The sequence below is a fragment of the Mus musculus genome, chromosome 10 (genome assembly GCF_000001635.26).
Source record: "Mus musculus strain C57BL/6J chromosome 10, GRCm38.p6 C57BL/6J".
NCBI lineage: Eukaryota > Metazoa > Chordata > Mammalia > Rodentia > Muridae > Mus > Mus musculus.
The window spans coordinates 67,189,177-67,212,621 of NC_000076.6; the positions used below are offsets into that span (position 1 = coordinate 67,189,177).

General features: G+C 39.0%; 1 protein-coding gene across 29 annotated transcripts in view; it reads left to right on the forward strand.

Moving 5' to 3' along the window:
- The window catches only part of Jmjd1c (jumonji domain containing 1C), a 159,976-nt gene that overhangs the window by 92,826 nt on the left and 43,705 nt on the right, over nucleotides 1-23,445 (forward strand). For 23 of the 29 annotated variants that reach the window (XR_001779409.2, XR_001779410.2, XR_001779408.2 and 20 more), the window contains one exon: nucleotides 560-673. The exons of the other annotated variants lie outside the window; for them this stretch is intronic. Coding sequence is in view for 6 of the 23 variants with exons in the window: in XM_006513035.4 (XP_006513098.1) it covers nucleotides 560-673 (114 nt within the window). In the remaining 17 variants the exon portion in view is untranslated. The remainder of the gene's footprint in view (nucleotides 1-559; nucleotides 674-23,445) is intronic. 29 annotated transcript variants of the gene reach the window in all.

A 23,445-nucleotide genomic window follows, 5' to 3' on the forward strand; every position in this document is an offset into this window, starting at 1 on the left:
CCTTCCTCTAACTTTCCCACCTCACTGCCTGCTGTGTGATCTCAGACTTGCTTTGTGACAGTGCTAGCTAGAGACAGGACAGGGCTGGTGGGGACTGCTCTTCCTCACTGGTCTCTCCTGCTGCCCTCTGCTCTCATTGAAGTAACTGCATCTGTAGTTGTTCTGGGAGCAAGGCAGGGGTGGGGTAAGGTCAGATGCTTTCTGCTCAGTTAAAATCTCAGTATGAAAATTAGACTAACATCTCTAGTTAGGAGTAAACAGGGGTGAATGTGGTTGACTTCTTTTCATGTTTTCAGGGTTAAGCAGAAACATACACGTGTGCTTGGTAGTCTTTCAGAAATAGTCTATAGCATGATACAGTATAATTTCCAGCTTATTAATTATGGTTGTGTTTAATTATTTTTTAATGAATAAAAAGTATTCTATGGTTTTAATAAAAACGTTAGGTTATACCATTATGACGACCTTATTGAACCATTATATTGCCATGTACCCTTTGTATAACACTTTGAGGATACAACCAGAAAATAACCATTAGAACTTTTCTCTTTTTTGACAGACCTTCAAACCATTGGTTGAAAATAGTATACCTAGTTCTATCACTGCAGTAGAATTCCTTATAGATAAGCAACTGGATTTTTTAACAGAAGATAGTGCCTTTCAGCCATACCAGGTAAGGAACTGCACACCAATTGTTCATTAAACTTCATTCATATTCAGGGCATTCAGTATATTTTGATTATAGCATTACTTAGCAATAAATTTGTGCTGGGACTTTGTTGTGAGACAGGAACACTTTGGCTATAGCTAGGATTACAGGAGTGAACACAGCTTCCTGTTAGAGGAGAATTGTCTAGACACCAGGGTTACTTCTGTTCATCTTTGGCTCAGGGCTGCACCTATCTATAAATGTATTTGAGGGTTTGGTTTTGTTTTGCCATATACTTATTTGTTTATGAGGTTAACTAATTTATTAGAGTAAGTAAATGCATCTTGAGGGGAAATAGGTTTTCCAGTAGACAAATAGATTTAAATTATGTAAAGAAACTCATCACAACTATTAAACAATTTGTGGTGATTCATATCTATGATCCTGGGACGTAGGAGGCTGAAGTAGGAGGATCTCATTCAGGGCCAGCCTTGCCAACATAAGAAAACTGTCTCAGAAAGCAGAAAAGTGTGTTTGTGGGGGCAGGAGGTACTGGCTCTGGAGACATGTGTCAGCAGCTAAGTGCTCTTGGGGCTTTTGCAGAGGCCTGGAGGAGTTCCAAGCACCAACAGGAGGCAGGCAGGTCACAACTACCTATAGGCCAGCTCTAGGGGAGCTGATGCCCTCTTCTGGCTCTGGCTGGTTCCTGGCATGTGTAATATATAGACAGAGACATGCAGATGCTGTGATAAGTAAAATTAAGTTCCTTGTCTTTTAGCAAAGTAAAAGATAATAATAACCTATTTTTCTTAATCTTCTAGCTTATTGCAATCTTTAAATTTAAAAATGTTTACATTGTTTTAATAATGGACTTTAACTTCAGTATTTTAAATATATACAAACATTTGATGCAGACACTTTTTTTTTCCCCCCAAAGACAGGGTTTCTCTGTATAGCCCTGGCTGCCCTGGAAGTCACTCTGTAGACCAGGCTGGCCTCAAACTCAAATCCGCCTGCCTCTGCCTCCCAAGTGCTGGAATTAAAGGTGTGCGCCATCACGTCCAGCTTGCAGATTCTTTTCTAGTTAAATGTTTTAAGTAGTATTATAACTGGGTTAAACAAAAAAATGATGAAAGTATATTGGCTTTTTTTCCTTATAAAGAGTAGAAAGTTACTTGTTGTTTCCATGGGAAGGACCAGTTAATGAGCAGTGAGCCCGTGCTGAAGTTGTAACAGTGAGGGAGTTGGAGTCGAAATGGTTTCCTATTTTGAATCTTACATAGTTTACATTCATCTTTTACTGTTATTTCTCTTTCTTCTTTACACGGTGTAGTTATTATTTTGTTTTATTTTTTGGTACTGCTAGCTTTTATTCTTGGCTTACATTTCTGACTAGAATTCAAGCTAGTTCCAATTTAGTAATAGAGGCGTTGGCACTTTCCCCTTGGGCTTCCATTTGCTTTTGTGAGTGCTCTTTACTTACTATAGGCCTTATTATGTTTTTTCCCCCTTCCCCATTTCTAAATGTGCATCTAGGTGAGATAAAGGCTATCTCCAATTTATGGTTGTTTTCTCCTCTGTTTGCATTATTTGCACCATGAAAATTTAGTTTGGATCTGAAGTAGAATAGTTAAGTTGTGTACATACTACTTTTAAGAATAAAGTCTTGGTGGCCTGCCTGCAGCATGCTTGTTCAGAACAATGTGCTAACACTGGCTGGTTGTGCCCCCACCCGCCCAACACTTAGAAACTTCTCTCAGATTCTGGTCATTTTTGTTCTTTTTAATAAAAACAAAAGTACAGGAGCTAAATGTTTATATAGTTTGTTGAATTGTTTTATTGATCTTGTTCAGACAAATTCTCTACCTGAGAACTGAGCTGATTCTCTGAAGTTGCCCCTTTGACTTTTAATAATTGTTTTCCCCAAAAAAAAAAAAAAGTGTTAGCCTAAGAGTAGTTGACTTTTAGAACTTGTTGTTATAAGAAAGTTATTGCTTACAAGTGTTTCCCTGCCTTCCCTCTGTTTCGAGACAGGACTAACCCTATAGCCCAGACTCTCCTACAACCTATGAGGCTTTAGCCTCCCTGGGGCTGTTATTATGGGAGGTGAGCAACCTCACCTAATTACAAATAATTCTTTAGGTTTTCTTTAAATCTTGTTAAAAGTATCCACATGCAGTTTATAGGTGCTGCTTATATGTTTTTAGCCTGCTGAATAGAAACATTGACAGAGGTCTAACATGGCTTAACTTCCTTTTTTGTAATTATCCAAGTGTGGGAAATATAGACATGAGAAAAAAATACTCGTTTCTTTTTCTTTTAATAAGAGAGACTTTATTCTAGAATGTTGTTTGTAATCCGTTACACAAGCAGGACCTTAGGTCTTTGGCATCTTATACATGTTACCTTTTACTTCCTTGATTCTCAGCTGTAATGGTAATTGTGCATAAGTCAAAGGAGGTGGAATGCTTAATTAGCTTACAACTTATTGTCACGGTTGTTTTCTGACATTAAATTTCATAAAGCTGTTTCATATTAAAAACAATTCCAAAACTAATAACCCTCACCCCAATTTCTGAGTTCTCAATATTCTGTTCTATAACAGTAGGTTCACTTTAGTTTGCTTTAACAATTGTACAGGTGTGCTCTCTCCCCCTTTTTAATCTTATTTTTTTACAAGCAGGGTGGATGTTTTCCTTCAGGTGTGTCTGTGCACCATTGTGCATGCAGTGCCAGCGGAGGCCAGAAGATGGCACTAGAGTCCCTGAAACTGGAATTACTGAGGGTTATGAGGTTCTTTGTGAGTGCTGGCAATCGAACCCCTCCCTGTCTTCTATAAGAGCAGATAGTATACTTAACCACTGAGCCGTCTTTCTAGCCCCCAAGCCATCCACACACACACACAAACACACACACACACACACACACACACACACACACACACGTGAACAGTGAGCACATAGATACAGTGGAAGGAAATTATGTAAGGAGATGACTCAAGAATTAATAAGTCTGTTTACTTTAGGTCACTGCTTTGTATTCTACCCTTTTCAAGGACTCATTTCAGTAAATCAGATATCAGATTGCATATATTAAATTATTTGCTCTGGTAAGTTTTTAGGTGACATGAAACTGAGTGTTTGCAGTATTTTGGAAAGAATATTGACTGGGGAGAAAAAATTAAACCAGTACGTCACAGACAGTGCAGTTAATGCATTTTAATTAGAGATCACTTTAGCAGCAGACATCTTTAGCATTGTTAATCATATTTTGCTTTGCTTTTCCTGTGCTCACAAAGGACTTGCTTCCTCCACCTAGTTTTCCGAAGGTGCCTAGCTGCAGTTACTACTCTTTGAAGCATGGGTGGGGGAAGGGCACAGGGAAAGGAAATAAGGAGCTCTGCTGCTCCTGCTCTTTGGCAGGGATGGAGTAGGAGGGTTGATTGCTTCTTCATTTGAAACTTTTGGGTTGTATTATAGTTGATTTTGCTCTACTTTAGAGTGGGATTACAAACGTTTACTTTTTTTCCCATGAAGTTTGATTGAACTCTCTTTGACCAGAGTTTCAATGGGAAAGACAAAGCATTCAACTTTAAGTGTGGTTTTGAAATCAGCTTGTCAAGGACTTGGCAACTAGCCATGCACACACCTGAAGTTTGCAGGTTGGTTGCTTCATACAGGATATAGAAGAGATTAGTTCTTGCCAATTATATGGGTTTTTTTTCTGCTTTAATAATCCAATATTTTTCAGGAATTCCAATTCTCTGCTTTTTTTTTTCTTTAATTTAAAATAGATTCCCCCCCCCCCCACACACACACACACTATATGCCGATTATAGTTTCTTCTCCTTCCCAGTTTTGCCCTTCCTATCTGCACTTGCCTCCTTTCTGTCTCTCATTAGAAAACAAACAGGTTTCTAAGGGATAATACTAAAATAAAATTATTTTATTTTATCTCATCTTACACAGTGTTGTTCCCTGAGCCTTGAGGGGAGGGATTTGATGGAGACATTCCATTTAGTGTTCTTGAATGTTCCAAAGTCTCTCACTCTTTGCTTCATATCAGACTGTGGATCTCTGTACTTGTTCTGATCTGTTGCAGGAGGAAGCATCTCTGATGGCTGATATATTAGTATAGTAGACTGTCATTACCTCTCATTTTACTTTTTATGTTTGGACTATACTGTGTGGTTTTATCTTAGGTCTCTGGCCTATCTAGTCTCTGGTTTTTGGTAACACAGTATCACAATGAGTGCTGGCTATGGGTTCCATTTCATGGAGTGGGCCTGAAGGCAAATCAGATATTGGTTGGCTACTCCCAGAAACTTTGTATTACCATTGCCATAGCATATCTTGCAGGAAAGACACCATTGTAGATCAAAGGGTTTGTGGCTGGGTTGGTCCTCCCCTCCCCCGCCCCCGTTTCCATTTTTCAAGATAGAATTTGCGTGTGTCATCCTGCCTGTCCTGGAACTCATTCTGTAGACAAGGTTGGCCTCAAACACAAGAGATCTTCCTGCCTGTGCCTCTCAAGTTTCATGTTTTTAATTTAATGTTTAATGTTTTTGTTTTCCTTTTGGTAGCATGAACCTTCCTGTGCCAAAGACCTAGAATATGGGAGTGAAGGCTCATGTAGGCACCAGCACAGCATCTCCATGTCTGATGAGCTGTGTAGGTGTTGTCTTCTATCAGTTTGTGGAGAGCAACCCATAGTTTTACAACAAGCCTGGATTGTTTGGGGATTCCCATGGGACCATGTTGGCCAACAGGTCACTAGGAGGCAACCCAGTCTCAGTACAAAAGATAGCTAGTTGTTGCTTTCTCTCCCTCATTAGTTGGCGATTTCATCTAGATCCCCTTCATATATGTATATATTTTGGGACGCTTCTGCTCTTACTAACTTGCCATACTATCCCTCAAATGGCTCATAACTTGAGCTGTCTTCCCCTCTTCCTTCCCCCTTCCTACTTAATCTTCCTGTTAACAGGTTGTGCCTTCCCCATCCAGCCACACCTATCTCATTTCCCTTTCCCAGGGAGATCTGTTTGTCCTCCTTAGTCTGTTACTCTATATTTAATCTCTGTGGTTCGATGATTGTTGCTTGTTTATCATTGACTCAACAGATTATGTCCACATATAAGCAAATATATACCACCATATTTGTCTTTCCGTGCCTGGGTTACCTCCCTCAGGATAGTCCCCTCCGTCCCCCCGTCCGTGGTCGTCCCCCCCCCCCCCCAAGTTCCATTCATTTGTCTGCAGATTTAATTGTTTTAACAGCAAATGTAATACATTACTAATATACCACATTTTCTTTTATTCTTCTGTTGAAAGACATCTAGTTTGTTTCCAGTTTCTGGCTATTATGAATAGAGCATAAGGGAACATCATTGAACAAGTGTGTCTCTGTGGTAGATGGATTCCAATCTTTCTGAGGAACCTCTGTGCTGATTTCCATAGTGGCTGTACAGGTTTCCAGTCCCAGTGGCAGTGGATGAGTGTTCCTCTTCCCCTGCATCCTTGCCAGCATGAGCTGTCACCTGTGTTATTGATCTTAGCCATTCTGACAGGTGTAAGAGGAATCTCAGAGTAGTTTGGATTTGCGTTTCCCTGATGGCTAAAAGTGTTGAACATTTTGTAAAAGTGTTTCTCAGCCATTTAAATTTCTTTGAGAATTCTCTGTTTAAATCTGCACCACAGGTTTTTTTGGGTTTTTTTGTTTGGTTTTTCAAGACAGGGTTTCTCTGTGTAGCCCTGGCTGTCCTGGAATTCACTCTGTAGACCAGGGTAGCCGGGAACTCAAAAGAGATCTGACTGCCTCTGCCTCCAGAGCCCTGGGATCAAAGGCATGTGCCTCCACCACCTTGCTATTTGTTTTCTTGATATCTAGTTGTTTTAATTCTTTGTAGTTTGTATCTTAACTGTCTATTGGGTGTATAGTTAATAAAAAACTCTTCTATTCTGTAGGCTTCCACTTTGCCTGAATGATGCCTTACAAAAGCGCTTCATGAAGTCCCATTTATTAATTATTGATCTTAGTTCTTGTGCCAAGTGTTCCTGTGCCAGGAGTTCAAGGCTATACTGAACTTTCTCTGCTCTCAGGTTCAGAGTGTCTGGTTTTATGTGGAGTTGTTTTATGTAGGGTGGTAAGGGTGGATTTGTATGCATTCTTCTACATACAGCCTTCTAGTTTGACCAACAATGATTTGCAAAATATAATCTTTTTTCCAGTGTGTGTTTCTGGCTTTTTGTTTTTTCTAAAGGTGTCTATATGTCTAAAACCTATTTGATTGATTTTGATTCTATTGATTGGCAGGTTTGTATTTGTGTTAATACCATAATGTTTTTGTTACTATAGTAGTGCAAATTGACATGAAGATGTTGATACCTCTAGCACTTTCATTATTCAGGACAATCCTCTGCTTTAAATTGTAATTTAAAAAATGAGACAAAGGACACTAGCCAAAACTTCTAGTTACCCTGGCATGCAGTGGTGACACATGTCTTTAATCCCAGCACCCAAGAGACAGAGGTATGTAGGTCTCTGAGTTTCAGGACAGCCTGATCTACACAGAAAAACCTTGCCTTGAAAAACAACCAAAAAGCCTTCCTAAATATTTATGAACATCTTGCTTCTTGTTATACCCCATTTTTATCTGTTGCATATAAGTGTGTAGTATAATGCTCAGGTGTTTTCCCTAAGCATAAGGCATAGCAATTTTAGAATTTAATTATTCTTTTTGTATTTGAAATTCTGGACAGTAATGTGCTATTAAATTTAGAAATGAAATTCTTGGTGCTACCTACCCCTTTTCTCCTTGTACTGTAAACATTGAATCATACACTCACACAGTATGGCTGGAGCCTTAGCCACAGGGCTATAGCACAGTGGGCTGGTTGGTGGGGTAACCAGAGGCTTCTTGGTTCCTGAGTTAGAGAGTGCTCACAGACTTAAGAGAAGCGTCTGTGGTTGTTAGTTATGAGTAGTGTGAGTGCACATGAGCCATGCCTCTCATGTGGAGGTCAGAGGAGTCGATTCTGTCCACCATGAGAGAGAGTCCTGAGTTCTGACTCAGGTTGTCAGGCTTGATGGCAGGTCTGTGGCCTGATGAGTCTCTTTTCCATGTGTGTGGGTATTTTGCTTACATTTGTGCTTGGTGCCTGTAGAGGCCAGAGAAAAGAGTCAGATCTCCAGGACTGAGGCCTCAGAGGACAAGAGAACTTGTGTTCTATGTAGGTAGAAGAGGATCCAATCTGAGACTTGTGCAACAGGACTCAGGGTTCTTAGCTGCTGAGTCTTCGTGTGTTTTTGCATTGGCCTGCATCTGTAGATTGTAATTCTGTATTTGAGATCCTTGCACGTGCTAGGCAGACACTCTACCAGTACCCCAACCCATTCCAACCTATAATTTTCCCACCATTTTTTATGACTTAAATTGTCTGAGATTTCAGGATATCCTAAGGTAATTGTTACCTAGCACAACTGCCTACTAAAAATAGTCAAACAGTTGGCTAGGATAAGGCAGCAGCAGTTTAGGAGGTGTAGTGTAACATTTGTTTCTTACGAATTTCTGCCACTGTCGCTGTAGAATTTGGAGTTGCTTTCTAATTAGGAGGAAAAAATTCGAGTAAAATAAAATCGAGCCTCTGAATAGCCAAGGAGGAAAATTAACAAGTGGTGTGGTTAGAACTAAGCTATGCTATGCTTCTTGAATTAGCACTGTGAACTTGTTTAATGTTTAAAAACAAAAAAGAAGGCAGTCATTTCTGACCAACAGTAACTCAATCAAGTTAAAAACCATAATTGATTTAGTCTGAGAGAAGATGTATTTTATCTAAAACTGGGTTTATCTCAAGAAAAAAAAAACTTTTGAGTTATGCAGTACTAGATATAAGTGAGAAAGTCTGTCAACCTAGAAAGACTAGATTAAACAGTATTTACTGAGAGATTTTTATCTTGTTTTTTTCCTGTGGTTTCTAAATTATATTTTGGCCGGAATTAAGCCATTCCCTAAATTTTCATAAGCATCTCCCTTTTCCATTTCCACCGTGCCATTCATGCTATCATTTTAATGGAATTTAGAAGTACTTTTCTAAAATGAAGTGAGTGTCATCCCAACACTGAGGCTATATAGCATCTATAATCTGCCAAGAGTGTACTGTGAGCTGACTAGTGAGTTTATTGGTTTGGTTAAAATTAGCATCCGTGGGTAGGCATGGCCTGGGGGTGGTCTAGATGAAGCCAAAGCAGGAAGCAATTCTTGTTTAGTTCTTGGCTTTATCCCATTTGTACTCAAAAATGACAGCTTGCAATACTAGAGCCTAGCTAAAGCCCAGATAATAAAACATGGACCACACAAACAAGAGAACCAGCTACTAAATTTGTGCTTCCTTACCTAAATGGTACTTATGTGTGTTTAAGAATTGCTGTGTTGGGGTGGGGGGGGGGAAGAATTGCTGTGTTACATTTTAATATTACTTTTGATGTCTATTTTTTTTTTATATCCCCTACCTACCTAATTTCATAACGTCCTGATTTCAGTGGCAATTATAAAATGTGATTATTAAGGTCTCATAAGTTAATATCTAAGTAAACCACGATTGTTTTAGTCTCTTACAACCTAAAACTCAATTGATCTCAAAACCAACAATTCCATGTATGGTGCCATTAAAATTCTCACTTGTGACGACTGAAACCACGTGCTGAGTGTGGATCTGTGGAGGCAGGGGCAGGTTACTCTGGCTAAAATGGCGTAGAGTATGTGCTATTGTGCAGTGCTTAGTGAGACGCATAAGCCACTACACCAGTTCTCTGCTGCTCTAAGTATTCTATGATTACAATGTTCCCCCTTATTTATTTGTGTTGTTAAGAATTTAAAGTATGTAAAATTATGCTTGTAGATACTGATTTACAAATATTCTACACCAGTATAGTTAGTGTTTGAGAAAGACTTTCTGCTTTTTTTTAACCAGTCAAAATAGGTGATCATATTTATTTATTCCTTTTATTTAATGCAAAGTTTTACTAAAGCTCAACTATGTTATTTAAAATTACATTTAACTTGTGGTATTAAATTATGCTTTTAAAAATTATAATTTTCAAAAAATTTTTATGTAGTATTTATGTTACAGGATTCTTCAGATTCCATTTCAGCACCTAGGGAGAGGAGAAAGGACAAGAATTTGTGTAACCAAATATATAGGAAAAGGGGAAATCCTGGTTAAAGAATCTGTAATGGTGATGTTCACAGAGGTAGCAAGAGAAAAGCCAGAAGCTCTGGCCAAAGATTGAGATGCTGAGCGGCTATTTTCACCGTACGTAGTGAGCATTCACATGGGAATGGCTTATATTACACACTAGTCTCTTGTAGTACTTACAGTTGATTTCTAACTACAAGACTAAAGTTCTTTCTTCATCCCTGGTTTTTGTCAGCATGATTTCCCTATGGTTTCCACACAGACAGAAAGCTATCATCTAAACCCATGCATTTGTTTTCTGTGCAGAGAACCCCTACAGCTTAAGATGGTTCACATTTGTCCTTTTTCCAGCAGTCTGGATTTCTTCATGTGGAACATATTATTTGAAGATATAGATTTGCTCAAAGTTAAGTTCAAAATTAAAAACAAATCAACAAAGAAAGACTATTAAGTATACCTCTGTTAGCCTGTCCAAAATTCATCTCAAAGCCGGGCGTGATGGCGCACGCCTTTAATCCCAGCACTTGGGAGGCAGAGGCAGGTGGATTTCTGAGTTCGAGGCCAGCCTGATCTACAGAGTGAGTTCTAGGACAGCCAGAGCTACACAGAGAAACCCTGTCTCGAAAAATCAAAAAAAAAAAAAAAAAAAAAAAAGAAAAAAAAAAAGAAAGAAAAAACAAACAAAAAAAAAATCAAAATTCATCTCCCCGAACCTCCAACTAAAGACAGTTCTTCTTCACATATATTATTAGCTGGTAAGGTGGAGGCTGTTAATTTATATGTGTGAGATGCTGTTGTACTAAAATTTTGTGTCTTCGTAAAGTCTATAATCTGATGGGGAAAAGGACCCCTAAGAAATACAGATGTGCATAAAGGCAAAACACAGTATATATCATCAGATCCCGGGAAAGTAAAAGGAAATTAATGAACCTCAGTTGTCAGTTGTCTTAGGACAAGTGTAAGTTAGCTGAGCTAGTACGACATTAAAGTTGGTCAAAGGAACAGGCAGAATGCATACAATGAATGGTCCACTTACAGAAACCTTAACTTTTATTATCTTCCTGTAAAGGTGATAAGAAGGGGTTGTTTTCATTAACTGCTGTTAATTTGAGCCAAGGTCTTACTGTGTCGTCTGGAACTCATCTGCTAGTTTCCAGGCTGGCCTCTAGCTCAGAGAGAACAAGCAGCTTGTGCCTTCTGCGTGCTTGTGTGCCCTGCTCCCCTTACCTGAGAAGGCATCTTTTTAAAGCAATTTAAGTTGAACCAGCCACTGGTTTCAACCTCTTTGTCCCTATTGCATTTGGTCAAAGGAAACAAACAGTGTAGGTACAAACCTGGGTGGCACCAAAGTATTTATCAGTATTGCAGAGGCATTGCCACTGCCCAGTTCCACAGACAGAGCCCTAGCAGTTTCCCTATTTCATCCACTTCAAGTTTTGGGAACCCATGTTCTACTTTCTTTGTGATTTGCTTGCACTAGGTATTGCACATAATAAAATTTCACAGCACCCTTTTTAAAGGCTGTTCACTTTAGTATGACATCTTTCGATTTCACCCATGTTATAGCATATGCCAGAATTTAAGTTTTTTGTGTTTCTCAGAGTTTCATTGTTTTATACTACATTTTATTTTTCATTTTGAAGGTTATTTGGGCTTTTAATTTTGGCTATGGTGTATAATGCTAATGTGAATAATGCTACAGTTACATATTTCTGTCTTTCTGAGTTGTGTGTGTGTGTGTGTGCGTGCGTGTGTGTGTGTGTGTGTGTGCGCGTGCGTGTGCGTGCGTGCGTGTGTGCGTGCGTGTGTGTGCGTGCCTGTGCGTGTGCGTGTGTCTCCTTTGAAGGGCTAAGGAACATTTTGAGGCAGTTTCACTTTGTAGCTGTTCAGATCACGCTAGCCTAGAACAAAATGTACAGCCCCCATCTGACAATCCCCCTGCTTCAGTCTCCTTACTTCTGTCTGGAATTATAGGTAACTGTTGGCTAGGATCACAGGTGTCAGTGACTGTAATTCACTCACAGGACCCCCCCCCCATCAGACAAACATCTATTTGAGAAATGGCAGCAGCTCTTTTCCCTGCTGGTTTCACCATGTCATTGTCATTGTGTCTGTCAGTACACAAGGTTCCGTTTTCTTTGAATCATCATGCTTGTTATGATCCTTTCATTCTGTGTAGTAGCCATACGTTAACATGATTTTAATCTGCATTTCCCTACAATTACTGACTGACAGTGTCTACTATCTGAATGAGAACCATTCTTTGTTCATGTAAAAGGAAAATTCCTTTTGAGTCAGAAACGTGAAATACCCAGGATATCAGTCCTTCCTTAAGGACATGGCTTACAGCTATTCTGTTGGTTTTCTTTTCTCTCCTAGTAGCATGTGATGGACAAATGTTGTTATTTAATGATGTGCTTTGGATGTCACAGACAAGTAATCATTGCCAAATTCAGTGTCTTGAGGATTTTCTGAGTGTATTCTTCAGAGAGTTTTATTTATAGCTCTTAATTTAACTGTTTGATCCATTTTGAGAAATAATATTATCTAAGGGACCAGTTTTTTTCAACATTACTTGTTGGAAACATTGTTAACAGTGATTATTAGTTACAGTTAGACTGAGCTGATTATTTGTATTATAATTTATTTCTGCACTTTCTATTTATACTTTTGGTCTATGTGTCTGTCCTTTGGCTAGTTTCATATAGTTAGGATATCATCCCCATTCCCTACAGCTACATATTTATTCAATGATTGTTAATAAAATAACATAACTATTACTGTGTTCTGTCATTGACATTTTTTGAATGTTCTAAATAAATCTTGGTTTCATAGCTCCTATATAAGCTATTAGGCAATAGATTTAGACCTTTGTATAAAACAGATGTTTGAGGTTTGAGCAAAAGGGGACTGTGGTTGCTGAGCTGTGACATCTGGCCATTTCACTGCCATTGTGAGTTTGAAGACTGACAGGACACTGGATTCTCTTTCAGTATAGAGGAAGGGTATGTGCTTCATTACACACTCATGCTATAAGTCCTAAGCAGTAGTTTATTTCACAGTGCTTGTAGACTGCCAGGTATGTGTGTCTTCTCAGAAATAGGATTCTACTAGAAATTGGATGCAAACTGGAGATGTGGTTTGGTGGCACAGTACTTGCTAATGCTCCAGGTCTTGGTTTGATTTTCACAGTGCTGAAAACAAACAAAAGTAAGATGAGGAAGAAAAAGTGAGAGACAGGAATGTTTCTCCATAGGAACAGAAACAAAGAGGAGGAGGGGAAGGAAGTAGAAATTGGTTTATGAAATTTGGGGATACTTAAAAATGTAGCATCTACTGAGTAGGCCAGCCTTGGGTTCAGAGGCAGTATGGAGTCTAAGGACCAGTCTTCCTTGGAGGACCTCTTTCTTAAAACTTTGAGCTGATTGTGGAGGGTAACTTATTACTGTGAATCTTCTTACTTACAAAAGGCCCTTTGTAGAAACCTGAAGACTGCTATTTGACCAAATACCTGCACATCATAGCATAGCAAGGTGCACAGATAATTACCACTGGTGTTACTGATATCAGTCGTTTGTTTTGTCTTGAGTTATTGGAGGGCAGGTTTCTGTGGCTCCATTGTGAATGCCCTTGTCGCTTCGTGGTCGCTTCGTGGTCTTTAGTTGGCAAACCCTCTTTCTTCTTCCTCCTTTGCAGTGCTGTTGTACCACAGTTCTAAGACAGCTGGCAAAGTAGATGCCTTCAGAAGCACTACTGCTTGCTTAATTCTGAAATTATCAGCTCACAATAAAGCATTTATGTTGCCTGTTAGGCATGAGGCAACGTCTTCCATACCAAGTGCTTACTTTACTCACTGTTAGCCTGTAACTGCTAAGCCTAGCTATTGGGTAGACGCTATTAATTATAACTGCATAATATGCTTCCATCGCATTTGTTCTTAAAGGGAAGTCCTCATAGCCCCATAGGTGATTTATAATTGATATAAAATAATAACTTTGTTTTTTAGTATTAAGTATGTTCCACATGCTCTCTGAGTAGGAATCAGTACTGCACACAAGTCTGCTTCTCAGTTAAAGAAAAATAAAGATTGCTGTGATTCATAGTATAAATCCCAATCTAAACTTGTAGCATTTCTTCATTTACAAGATTCCCAGGACTATGACACTTATAGTAAGTATATAGACTTCAAAGCCACAGTAAGTAAAGCTTCAAAGCCCACAGAAAGAGGACTCTTATCTCGTTTCTCTTACTCTCACGCTTTAGCACAAGGAATTGGTTTCTTGCATACAGCTTGAGGCTCCATACTACAAAAGACCCTGAAGACTATAACTGTAGTGACATTGCAGTTGAACTCTGTAGTCTTCAACTTGCAGTACATTCAGTGCCTAGTGTTAGCAGAAAGCTCTCTTAATATTTATTGCATATGTGTGAACAAACTTGTATTAATTGGTAGTATGTGTCTGGCATTTTGCTACTGTTGGAAAACATTGTGTGGTATGGCTGCTATAGAGGACTAAAGTCAGTACAAACAATTGTATGCTTGTAGACTAGAATAAATTGCTAGATTTTACTGATATTTTACTCAAACATGCATATCTAGATAATTTTATAACTATAAAATCTGTCTTAGGGAGTTTTGGCCTCTTGGGATAGATAGGTTAATTATAAGAGAGCTAGGAATTGTTAGTGCAGCAGAGCTCTCACCTGTCGTGTGCTGGGCAAGGTTTACAGTCTTGTCACTAGATCTAATTACTGCTAATAACTGCTGTTCTTCTGTGCTGCTGCATCTGAACCCAGGGCTCCTTTCATACTGAGCTCTTGTCTTACCAACGGATGTGCATACACCAGCCGAACAAGTTAATTTATATAATTTTTTAATTTATAAAGTACTACAAAGTACCCCTTTTCATTATATTGATGTTCTCTTCTAATTGTTAATATGCAGAAGCACACATTGTGTTCTGAATTTTTTGTGTTAAAGAGAATGTATATGGTATTTATATCAGACTCTAGGAGTGTGGGGTCAGGAAATGAATAAGCACAAGGCTTGCCTTGCATGTGTGATGCCCTGGGTTTAAATCCCTGGAGTATAGAAAAGAGGGATAGGAGGGCTTGCCTTTTGTATAAATGTCAACTCATGGTGCATATGTTTTCAAGATGCCCTTAGAAGTTTGAGAAATGCTCAAAATAAGATCACAGCTTCATACATAGCTAGTAAAATATTTTATTTCTGCTTATAAATAATGGGTCATATAATTATAAATTATAAAATATAAATTTTACAATCTTCTATTTTACTCAGTGTGGATTTTTTTTTTCCAGTCAAGATTCTTCTGTTGTTCATATAATCTCACCTTTTTTTAAAAAAAAAATCATGAGTATGAATTTTTGGCCTGCACGTGTATGTATATGTGTGTGTGTATATATATGTGTGTCCATGTACTGCTTATATGCCAGTACCTGCAAAAGTCAGAAAAGGACTTCAGAACCCCTTGAACTGAAGTTATGGATGGCTTTGAACCACCATGTGAGTGCTTAGAATTGAACCCTAGTCCTCTGCAAGAGCAACAAGTGCTCTTAGCTACTGAGCCATCCCTCCAGCCTTTCTATTGGCTGGGAACAATGGTTGTGAAGGGTTCTTCCTAGCCAACAGTTTAGCTCTTGCATGCTTCTTACATTTTCTGTCATGTTTACTTTTAATTTGCAGTGTTAGAGTAATTTTGGGGTTGTTTGTTTGGAGGTTGTTCTAAAGCTTTGCTTCTCCTTTTTCCTTACATGTCCTAAATTTACATTGCCCAGCATTGGCAACAGTGCCAGGACCAATTCACGTGTCACATGTGGGACAGTGCAGATATGTTACACCTCAGTTGCAGAAAACTGAACTCGGAAGGACAAGACGAAACATCCCCGAATTTCAGAGTCACTGTCTTGTCTCTACTCAGATGAGCCCTTCATTTTTCTGGCACCATTTTGTCTGCTTCTATAAACTTGGGTTCCCTTACACAGTTACTCCAAATTATCACTGTTCTATCAAACTTCCTTCTTCTCTACTAGTAAATGACCTTTCTCCTACTGCACAGAGGAAACAGAGGTTACAGCAGGAACCCCCCCCCCCATAACTTCCTGTTCTTAGACCTATTTTTGTACCTCTCTTTGCCTCCTTTGTTTCTTGCCTCAAAGATAAGTCCATTTGGTGTTTCTTCATTTGTACAAATATTTCTTGGGTTGTAGGAGGATGAGGACAAGAGTGAAGGTGGGCGGGGTGAGATTTGTAGACTCAGAGAGCTGTCGTGAGACAGCTGAGCAGGGGAGGAAGGAAGGGCACGAGCCCTCAGGCATGGCGATCTGAGCCTGGCCCGCAGGACCGAGCTGACCCTTACGTTGTTCCGTGTCGTCTACATGCGGGCACAGTAAGTAAGGCCTACACGGGGCTCCAAATCATCAACTAGAACAGAAAATGGAAAGGCCGTAAAGTAAGCTCACTCTAAAAATTGGAGGCTCCAGAGATTAATCGATGTTAACAGTGATAAGGTACTCAAGTGGAGCTTAACAGGCTACAATACAGTTTTGGTTCTGACAAGTTTGGATTGGAAGCCTCTAGAAGGTTTGACCAGAATTTGAGTGATGTGATTTTCTTTCCCTTAATTTTATTTTATTCTGTTTATGTTTATGAGTGTTGTATCTGGGAGTATGTTTGCACACCAGAAGAGGGCATCATATCCCATCAGACTGCAGTTACAGACAGGTGTGAGCTACCATGTGGGTGCTGGGAATTGAATTCAGGACTTGGAAGAGCAGCTAGCACTCTTAACTGACAAGCTATCTTTTCATCTTCAGCTCCCAACAGGGAGTCATTTCATGACCAGTATTGTTTCATTTGTAGTCATCCTTCATTTTAAAGAATTTAAGATTTAATTTTACTTTTTGCTTTGCATGTTTTGCCTGCTTGTGTGTATGTGTGCCATATGTGTGCCTGGTGCCTTTGGAGGTCAGAAAAGGGCTTTGGGTTTTCTGGAACAGGAGTTACCAGATGGTCATGAGCACCATTTGATATTGGGAAACAAACTCAGGTCGTCTACAAGAACAAGTACCCTTCCAGCTGATACACACACACACACACACACACACACACACACACACACTCATCCCCATTGTTTTGTATATTCATTGAGACTAAGTATTATGTATCCCTAGAATATCTTTGTAATTGACTACATGCTAAAGCTCGCCTTGAATTTATGATCCTCTGAGCCCCTGGACCTCAATTTTAGAATTTTTTTTTTTAATTTTGATACATGTACATCATCCCCCTTTCCTTTTTCTCTCTCCAATCTCTCCCATATTACATGCTGCACCCACTGCAAAATCCATGGCCTCTTTTCCTTTTACACACATACATATACACCTACAAAAATACTCTAAAATAAATAAACACAACCTGTTTAGTCTAATGTTACTGGTTTTTTTATGGTTTCTGGGCTAACTGGTTGTTATTGGATAGCCACCTGGGATAGTTGGATAGTGGATAGTCAACTTCTTCCCTGCAGAAGACCATTTTCCCCATGCAACATTCCATAGTTGTCCATAGAGCTCATGTTAGGGCCCCATGAGTTTGGTCATTCCCTGTGAGCACGTTCTGATGGTGTTGTCAATGTTTAGGTTGTCATCTTGATGAGTCTTCATGGGTGTAGCTTCTCTGATGTCCCTAGGACATACAATCTCATACCAAACTTCCGGTTCCTCTGGCTCTTACAATCTTAATGTATGCTCTTCCACTCGTGTGTTGTTATAAAGGAAGTCCCATGTGCCATATGTCACCTGTTTTTATTTTTTTGTACATGTGTATACATGTAAATAATAAAATAGCTAATCTCTTCATTACTTGCATTTGTCGGTTTCTCCCTTGTAGTTTTTATATTAAGTGGCTTCCCAATTTGGTTGCTTGCTATTTTACAACCTACCCTAGATGGTGTCAGGTTTCAACTTTTTCTGTGCTCTGAATCAAGTTCTATACAAAAACCTCATGTCTACTATTAGATAATTATTTATTTAGCCATTTATATATTCTGAGTACTTCCAAGATAAATTCCTGTCCTCATAGAGCTTAAGTTTTACAGGAGGTATGGTGGATAATGAAACAATAAGCAAACTCTGTCATAATAAACATTTTAATAACATCTATTTTATTTAATAACAAAATAAAAATTGAGTAATTTTAAAGCCATTAGAATTGAGAGGGAGGGGGCTGCACTTTTAATCCCAGCACACCTGAGGCAGAAGCAGGCAGATCTTTGTGAGTTTGAGGCCTGCCTGGTCTACAGAGTGAGTTCCAGGACAGCCAGGGCTACACAGAGAAACCCTGTTTCAAAGAAACCAACCCTACCTCCAAAAAAACAAAACAAAACAACAACAGCAAAAAAAAAAAAAAAAAAAAAAAAAAAACCAACAACAACAAAAAGAAAGAAAGAAAGGGAGAAAGAAAAGAAAGAAAGGGAGAAAGAAAGAAAGAAAGAAAGGAAGAAAGGAAGAAAGAAAGAAAGGACTTAATTAATTGGGAGGGTGGCCACTGGATGACTGTGCAGCCCTGTAACTAGAGCATTGTGGAGTCCTGGAGGCAGTGTTGTGAACAGTGCTGTGAGGGAGAGAAGGCCTAGAATGGACACAGCTAGTCTGTACCATTGCAAAGATGAAAACTGTATCACACTGTCTAGCATTATGATTTCAGCTTTTTTTTTTAAGTTAATCCATACTTACAATGTCCTTTAGAGTCCTCAATGTCCTTAAGAGTCCTCAGCACACTCCATTGTTTGATCCTTCTGTGTTTGCATGCCTGTTTCAGTTTGGGAGGCTTTTCCCCTGATCTCCTGTATTCATGCAAGTACCTTTTGTATTTTTTAAAGATTTAACTCAAAGAACTCATTTTTTTCCCCTCAGTTTACAAAAGGACCACTTGCTCTTCAGAGATAACTTTTCCTGTTGTACCTAACTAGCTCTCTTGTCATCCCCACTAAAGCATGTGTGAATTCTGTATCCTAAATGAAACTTTTTGCATTATGTCTCTTCCACTGGACTTAGAATGTTCTTGGCAGGAATGCTGGCTTGTATGTGATGTCACCCCCTGTCATAGTAATCGATCGTCACTAGGTTTCAAAATCCTGTGGGGGGAAACTGCATTGATAGTAAATGTACTAACACAAGCAGAGAGGCCTTTTTTTTTTAAAGATTTATTTATTATTATATGTAAGTACACTGTAGCTGTCTTCAGACACACCAGAAGAGTGCAATCAGATCTCATTAGGGATGGTTGTGAGCCAACATGTGGTTGCTGGGCTTTGCACTCAGGACCTTTGTAAGAGTGGTCAGTGCTCTTAACCACTGAGCCATCTCTCCAGCCCCGAGAGGCCATTTCAAACATAATTAGACAAACTCTCTAATTCAGTCTCTCATACAGTGGGATATAAGAAGTCGAAGGAGAATGTTTTAAAAGTGTCAGATTGTAGCTTTGATAGCACAAGAGGTTGTGAAAAGAAAGTAAAAAAAGGTACTAATTGAATTATGATTGCATCCTAACATAGTAATCAATAGTAACGACTCCTATGAGTATCTGTAAAAGCTTAAATTACGTTTAGAAACATACTCATGTGTAACTCTATTTATAGAAGAATTACAGTTTGAGTAAAATTTAAAACTAAGTGTTGTTAGAGAACAAGTTTCCCTCTGCGCTAGAGACTGCATACATGTCCTTTTAATTGCTAGCATGCGCACCTCTACCACTAAGTACATTCTGAGCCCAAATACCCTGCCTTCCTAGAAAATGGTAGCAAACATTTTAATGCCTTCACAACTCAATACTTCTTAAACAAACAACAAAAAGACAGCGTCTCGTTGTTGCCCCTGTTTGGCCTAGAATTTAATGTAGACCATGCTGGCTAGCCTCAAAGCTCAGAGAGATAATTGCCCTTTTTATGTTCCTAGTGCTGGGATTAAAGGTATACACCACCATACCTCGCTCCCCGTTTTGTTTTTAAAACCAGGAATTCTTACGTATACTAAACATCACTTTAACAGTAGAAATTAAATGTTGAATATCATTGTCAAGTACAGCATGCATACTGCCATCCTTAATAATATTGAGCTGTTCAAGTATTTTGTTACCATAAAACTAATTTTAGGTTCCCTATCCCCTGTTTGTTACTTTGTTCTCTGTCTCGTCCCCACCCCCGCCCCCAAGTGTGTGTTTAGACCAGTGTGGCTTATTTATCCTGCACCTCCTAAGTACTGGGGTTAGAGGTGTGTGCAGACCTTCATTATTGCTATTTTCGTAACAATACATATCTCATGTATTTGCAGATGTATGTATGTATGTATGTATATTATCAAAATTCTCCCAGAGGTCCTGAGCTCAAATATGACTAACCCCAGGAATCATTCTAATTTGAACTAGATTTTTTTAAGGATGACTTTTTATATTATGTGCATAAGTATTTTGCCTACATGTATACATGTGTATGTACCACATGCACACCTAATATTCATGCAGGCCAGAAGGCTCCAGATTCTGTGAACCTGGAGTTATGGGCAATTAGGAGTCACCATATAGGTGCTAGGAATTGAACTCAGGACCTCTGGAAGAACAGCCAGTGCTCATAACTGCTAAGCTATCTCTTCAGCGTCCACCCTCCCCTTCATTTTTAGAGGAATGGATGGTATAGTACTTCTCAGGTGTGTGTCCTTACCATAGAAGCATGAATAAAAGAGAAAGATAGTTCAGAAATCTGTAGTAGAGAATTAGTTTAGAAGTTACATAAATACATTTTAATTGAATGTTCATTTCATATAAAAACTAGAGTAGAACTTTGAGGTTTGTTCTGTAAGAATCAGAAAGTCATAGACGAAACTTTATGTATATACTATCCGACTTAGCTAGACTTCCTATTGCTACAACAAAATACCAGGACCAAAGAAACTTGGAGGAAAGGGCTTATGTGGCTTACACTTCCACAGCACTGTTTATCATCAGAGGAAGTCAGGACAGGAACTCCAGCAGGGCTGACACCTGGAGGCAGAAGCTGATGCAGAGACCACAGAGAGATGCTGCTTACTCTCATACTTCCCCATGGCTTGCTCAGCCTGCTTTCTTTTAGCAACAAGGACCACCAGTCTTGGGATGGCACCACCCACAATGTCCCTTACATAGAAAATGCCCTACAAGATTAGCTGCAGCCTGATTTTTATGGGGCCATTTTTCAGCTGAGGTTCCCTCCTTTCAGCTCACTCTAGTGTCTTGTCAACTTGACATAACCTAGCCATATCCCTCTCTGTTAGTTTATACCCAGCAAGCTTTAGGAGACTGCTTTCATTTTACTTAGGTTGGACTCCCCTGTTGTGGATTGTTTGTCTTTTAAGCCAAGGTGTTCTTGAATATTTTCAGTTATGACCTTAGAAAGCATTCAGGAGTCCCTGGCCTAGTTGAGGAAGCCACGGTTGGTAAACTGTGTTTAGCAGATGTTGTAAGCAGCTGACTCAGCTCCCTGCACGCCATGTCAAAAAATGGCTTGAAAGTAACTTTCCTTCATTGCTTTCTAGATTTTTAAAAACGTTCACAAGTATTTGGGACATCAAAAAGAATTGTGTGAATTTAGAAGGAAACATTTTTTAATAGCTTTTTTCTTTTTTTTAAAGGCAAGATTTCTCTTTGTGTTTTCCTGGCTGTCCTAGAACTCACTATGGAGACAAAAGTGAAATTGTACACTGTTCTGAAATTGTATCCCTGTTCTGGCTCCCCGAGTGCTAGGATTAAAAGTGTGTACTACCCACCACTCCTGGCTTGGCTTTGTTGTTTATTTGGTTGTTTTAAATAGTATGGTTTAACAGAGGATGGAGAAGGCCTTATTACTAATGATACTGCAAATTGTCAAAATGCAGGAGTATTATAGTTCTTTACATTTTCTTGTCAAAGGATTTCACTTTAAAAATTATCTAAAACAACAAAAAAACCTGTGGATTATTTTCACTTCTTGCCTCTATGTCTCCCTTATTTTCAAAACAGGATCTTGTTATATAGCCCTGGCTAGTCTAAAACTCTATGTAAGGTAGGCTAGCCTCCAGTTTACAGCAGTCTGCATACCTCTGCCTCTTACCTTTTGAAAAAAGGCCCGCACCACACTGCATTGTACTGCTACTATCTTTGAAGGAAGACATCATTGAACAGGGAAATAAAGCTATTGAGTTGTTTTTCTAAAGTTGTTGAGGGTAATGGTATATTATGTTTGATAAATTAAAATTTTATTTATAAATTTGTAACCCATTTTATGAGACCATGTTACTAATAAGCTATTGGAAACATAGCAGAGTTTTGACACATTTGATTCTATGTGCTCGTGGATCATTGAAGGAAGGATCATTATAGAAAGGCCTTGGCGTGACTGTTGCTCATTTCCTTTCCAGCTGGGCACTTTGGGGAGAAGGACTTGGTTTATGATTTTCTGTTTCGGGGAACAAATCATCATCATAGTTGTTGCTGGAATCTCTAGACTCGCTGGCCGGAGCGGGGCTCAATCTTAGTAGCTGTGTGAGACCCTGAGATTATCCTTGGTCGTGGCTAGGGACGCACAGTCCTGTGCCCCTCCTGCCATGTGGATTCAGGTTGTCAGGCTGGATAGCAAACTTTTACCTGCCAGTCTGTCTCTGACACTTTTGAGTTTTAGAACATTTTTAAAAGTTATTTTTACCTGTGTCAAGTGGTGCATAAAGTGTCAAAATGGCAATCTATAAAGACTGAAAATCGATTTGTGCTATTAGTTACTTAATTTTACATTGTATTGAGATAAAAGGCAGTAAAGGGTTTGCCACTGTGCTTGATAAAATGAGTTTGATTCCCTTTACCCATCCCCATGATAGATAGGTCACTCCCTCAGGCTGCCCTCTGACATCCACTTTGGCACACACATACATAAAATGTTTAAAAAAATGTAATTTGGTTGCCTATTAAATACATGTGTGCTTTATATTTGTGTGTGTATGTTTGTATATATGCATGCACATAAAATTTATTATATATAAAGATATGACTGTTGGAAAAATCTCCTCACTCTGTGTGCCTTAGCTTTGTCATGTGTAAAATGGAGATAGTGTTCGGTACTACAGTGGTATATTGAGGGTTAATTGCCATAATACAGGCAAGCAGCTGCTGTCTAAAAGTCCTGTGATTAAGTAAACACTGCTAACAAGACTTACTCAGTAACTAGTTCTTTCAAGTGGAACATTAACTTTTTTAGTTGGAAAAATAATAAAGGGGCTGGTGAGATGGCTCAGTGGGTAAGAGCACCCGACTGCTCTTCCGAAGGTCCGGAGTTCAGGTCCCAGCAACCACATGGTGGCTCACAACCATCCGTGGCAGGATCTGACTCCCTCTTCTGGAGTGTCTGGGGACAGCGACAGTGTACTTATATATAATAGATAAATAAAATCTTTAAAAAAGAAAAAAAAATAATAAAGAAAAGCATACTTTGTTATCTTTTCAGGCAAAATATACTGGGTTGTTGCTGGGTTGTTGTTGTTGTTTGCTTGCTTAGTTTTTTGAGTTAGGGCCTGGCTTTG